The sequence below is a fragment of the Cariama cristata genome, unplaced genomic scaffold, assembly GCF_000690535.1.
Source record: "Cariama cristata isolate BGI_N322 unplaced genomic scaffold, ASM69053v1 scaffold16069, whole genome shotgun sequence".
Classification (NCBI taxonomy): Eukaryota; Metazoa; Chordata; class Aves; order Cariamiformes; family Cariamidae; genus Cariama; species Cariama cristata.
In genome coordinates, this window is record NW_009637588.1 from 7,245 (window position 1) to 11,150 (window position 3,906).

The window sequence follows — 3,906 nt, forward strand, 5'->3', positions numbered from 1 at the left end:
TTTCCTTTGATTTCACATAAATTAAGTTCTTTATATTTATAAACTTCATGTTCAAAAGTTAAATATTCATGCTCTGTAGGATTTTGAACAGTGTTTACATTTTCAAAGCCAGTAGAACTCAGTCTGCGTCTAGTGATAACCGAAATAAAAAAGAAAATATTTTAAAAAAGCAGAAAATATGTAGAAAAATCTCACTGACATATATTGCTTTATACTTTGTGGATCTTCATCTTTCTGTAGAGCAATGCTCCACTGGATGTATGACAAGCTACAAGTCTAAAGATATATTACTATATTAACTTCATTTGTGCTATCTGGATACCACTACAATACTCTAGGCACCACAGTCATTTTCTTTCCTTTCTTGCAATAATTAACATTAGAGAGCAAAAGATGGCTAAATTAATTTATAACTTTATAGTTTCTTATACTAATTATTTCCTCTTCTTATATTTTAGGTCATCCTGTCATTCCTGCAAACACTAATCAATCATGGGATTTGAAGTTAATACTACTAAATAAATGAATTGCTTAATCTCCTATGACCATCTATACATACTTCATCTTCACAAAGCTTATCAATTTTATGTCATCAAGGACAGAGTGACCTTCATTTCCACAAAATGCCTCTTACTACTGGACAAGTTGGTTACAAATTTATCACTTATCCTCAGGAAGAAAGTCCTTCGCGATCATCATTTGACAAATGCAAGCATGTATTTTATCAATTGACCAGGTCATACTGAAATCCAAAACCATAATTGTGGAATACTAAAAGGGTTTGTTACTTTTATGAACATTTGAGCTAAAATGAAGGACACACAACTCAAAATTAATTTTCTACTTGGCCTAGTTATCAGTGCACTAGTACAAGCTGTAGAAAAAAAAGCAGATTGCCCAGAGTCATGTATATGTGAGATCAGACCATGGTTCACCCCCAGGTCTGTGTATATGGAGGCTCCAACAGTGGACTGTAATGATTTAGGCCTTTTTCATCTTCCAGCCAGACTGCCTGCCGACACACAAGTTCTACTTCTACAGACTAATAATATTGCAAAAATTGAACATACAGTAGACTTCCCAGTGAATTTAACCGGTCTAGATTTATCTCAGAACAATTTATCCTCGGTGACCAGTATTAATCTTAGAAAGATACCACAGTTGCTTTCAATGTACCTTGAAGAAAATAAACTTACTGAACTCCCTGAAGAATGTCTCTCTGGACTCCACAATTTACAAGAGCTTTACATTAATCATAATCTGCTTTCTGTGATTGCACCTGGAGCTTTCATAGGCCTCAATAATCTTCTCAGACTTCATCTCAATTCAAATGGTCTGCAAATGATCAACAGGAAGTGGTTTGAAGCTACTCCTAATCTTGAAATTCTCATGATTGGAGAAAACCCAATAATCAGAATCGAAGATATGAACTTTAAGCCTCTTATCAATCTGCGCAGCCTAGTTTTAGCAGGCATAAATCTCACTGAAATACCGGATGATGCTTTGGTTGGCCTTGACAATTTAGAAAGCATCTCCTTTTATGACAACAGATTTGTCAGAGTGCCCCACATTGCTCTTCAAAAGGCTACAAATCTTAAATTTCTGGATCTAAATAAGAATCCCATTAACAGAATACGACGAGGAGATTTTAGCAATATGCTGCACCTAAAAGAGTTAGGAATTAATAACATGCCTGAACTGATTTCTATAGACAGTCTTGCTGTTGATAATTTGCCAGATTTAAGAAAAATAGAAGCTACCAATAACCCCAGATTATCATACATTCATCCAAACGCATTCTACAGACTTCCCAAGCTGGAATCGCTCATGCTCAACAGCAACGCCCTGAGTGCCCTGTACCGCAGTACAATAGAATCCTTGCCTAACCTCAAAGAAGTTAGTATACACAGCAATCCCATTAGATGTGACTGTGTCATCCGCTGGATTAACATGAATAAAACAAACATTCGCTTCATGGAGCCGGAGTCCCTGTTTTGTGTAGACCCTCCTGAATTCCAAGGTCAGAATGTGAGACAGATACACTTTCGGGAGATGATGGAAATCTGTCTCCCCCTGATAGCTCCTGAAAGTTTTCCATCTACTCTGGATTTAAAAACTGGCAGTCACATTTCCTTACACTGCAGAGCAACAGCAGAACCAGAACCTGAAATCTACTGGATAACACCATCAGGACACAAACTTTTGCCTAATACTGTTTCTAATAAATACTACATTCATTCCGAAGGAACATTAGACATAAGTGACGTAACACAAAAAGAAAGTGGCTTATACACATGCATAGCAACGAATTTAGTTGGGGCAGACCTAAAGTCAGTCATGATTAAAGTGGACGGCTCTTTCCCTCAGGACAGCAATGGATCTTTGAATATTAAAATAAAAGACATTAAATCTAATTCTGTTTTAGTTTCATGGAAAGCAAGTTCTAAAATTCTGAAGTCCAGTGTTAGATGGACAGCCTTTCTGAAAGCTGAAAACTCTCAGGCTGCACAGAGCGCTCGAATACCATCTGATATAAAGGTATACAACCTTACACATCTAACTCCATCGACTGAATACAAAATTTGTATAGATATTCCCACTATCTATTCACAGAATAAGAAACAATGTGTCAACGTAACCACAAAAGGACTGGACTTGGCAGTGAAAGGCTATGAAAAGAACAACATAATAGGATTCCTTGCCTGCCTTGGTGCTCTTTTGGGAATCATCTCTGTGATGTATCTCTACAGCTGCATCTCACGAGAAATGAACTATGACGCTGGACACAGCTATCTAAAGAATTACCTGAAGAAACAATCCTTTTCACTCAATGAGCTTTATCCTCCTCTAATCACTCTTTGGGACATGGGCAAAGAAAAAAGCACAGCAATGGAAGTAAAAGCAACTGTAATAGGTGTACCAACCAATATGCCATAAATATGCCAGTATATCACTTAATTTCTGAAATAAAAAGCACATGACTGCATTTGTGCTGAATAAAAAGGCAACAAGAAGACGTATTTCTTTTAGGAACTAGACGCCAGACTTTCCTGCTGCTGACAAATGGGAATATGTACTGACTCAGCATAAGAGAATAATTTTAACTAACTGGCTTCAAAGGGTATTCTACCAACCAAATACAATTAACTTCATTTTCTAGAACTTTCATGGGACTTGTAAGTCTGGAATACAGTGCAAGTAGCCAAGAACATTTTCTGTATTTTTTTTTTAATTATTATATAAAAGTAGTGGAACTGAGCAATACCTCCTCCTGTGCTGTATTACACACACTAGCCACGAGATTTTGCAGTGAACAGATATACTAGGATTGAGACACGGTGTAATGAAATGGACAAATTCTGGTAGAGTAGACACAGTGAGTATGTGAATTTTTTTAATAAGGAAAATACATTTTTGATTAAAATCAAAACCGTTTTTTGGCTTGTTTGTTTCTAAAAAAAATACATTCTGGGAGCTCTTGTCTGACAATAAACAAACTCATTCTAATGTCTGATAAAACATCTCCTTACATATTCTCCTGTTAAAATACCAATCCGAGCACATAGGATATTTTTGCCAGGTTTAGGCTGTATAACTGCAATAAAAACCACACCATAAATATTTTTATAAAGTACTTACTCATAATAACAACCATATTTTACATGTTGCTTATTGTAGGAGGAAGAAGAGAGAAGGAGGGTGGGAAGGAGACATAACAATCATAGGGAAATAGATTGTTAGCTACTGATAACAGCAAGTTTTGAGCTGCTTTGGTATTTTCCCAGAAGTCTGACAACTAAATGCAATGTTTAGACTCAGATAATACAAATCCAATACTTTGTCTTCACTTAAAAGGGTAATTCAGTTATGAGTAATGTCTAAATGTTAGACTGGCCATACACGGAA

At 36.2% G+C, this 3,906-nt stretch overlaps 1 protein-coding gene across 1 annotated transcript; it reads left to right on the forward strand.

Moving 5' to 3' along the window:
• Window positions 1-810: 810 nt before the first annotated feature.
• Window positions 811-3,430, forward strand: LRRN3 (leucine rich repeat neuronal 3). The gene has a single exon (XM_009708404.1). The coding sequence runs from the start codon at window positions 811-813 to the stop codon at window positions 2,935-2,937; it is 2,127 nt and encodes a 708-aa protein (XP_009706706.1). The 3' UTR covers window positions 2,938-3,430.
• Window positions 3,431-3,906: the final 476 nt, after the last annotated feature.

What these genes read in the sequence shown, in the direction of transcription:
- LRRN3 (XM_009708404.1), top strand. Translation starts at nt 811, where the DNA reads ATGAAGGACACACAACTCAAAATTAATTTTCTACTTGGCCTAGTTATC.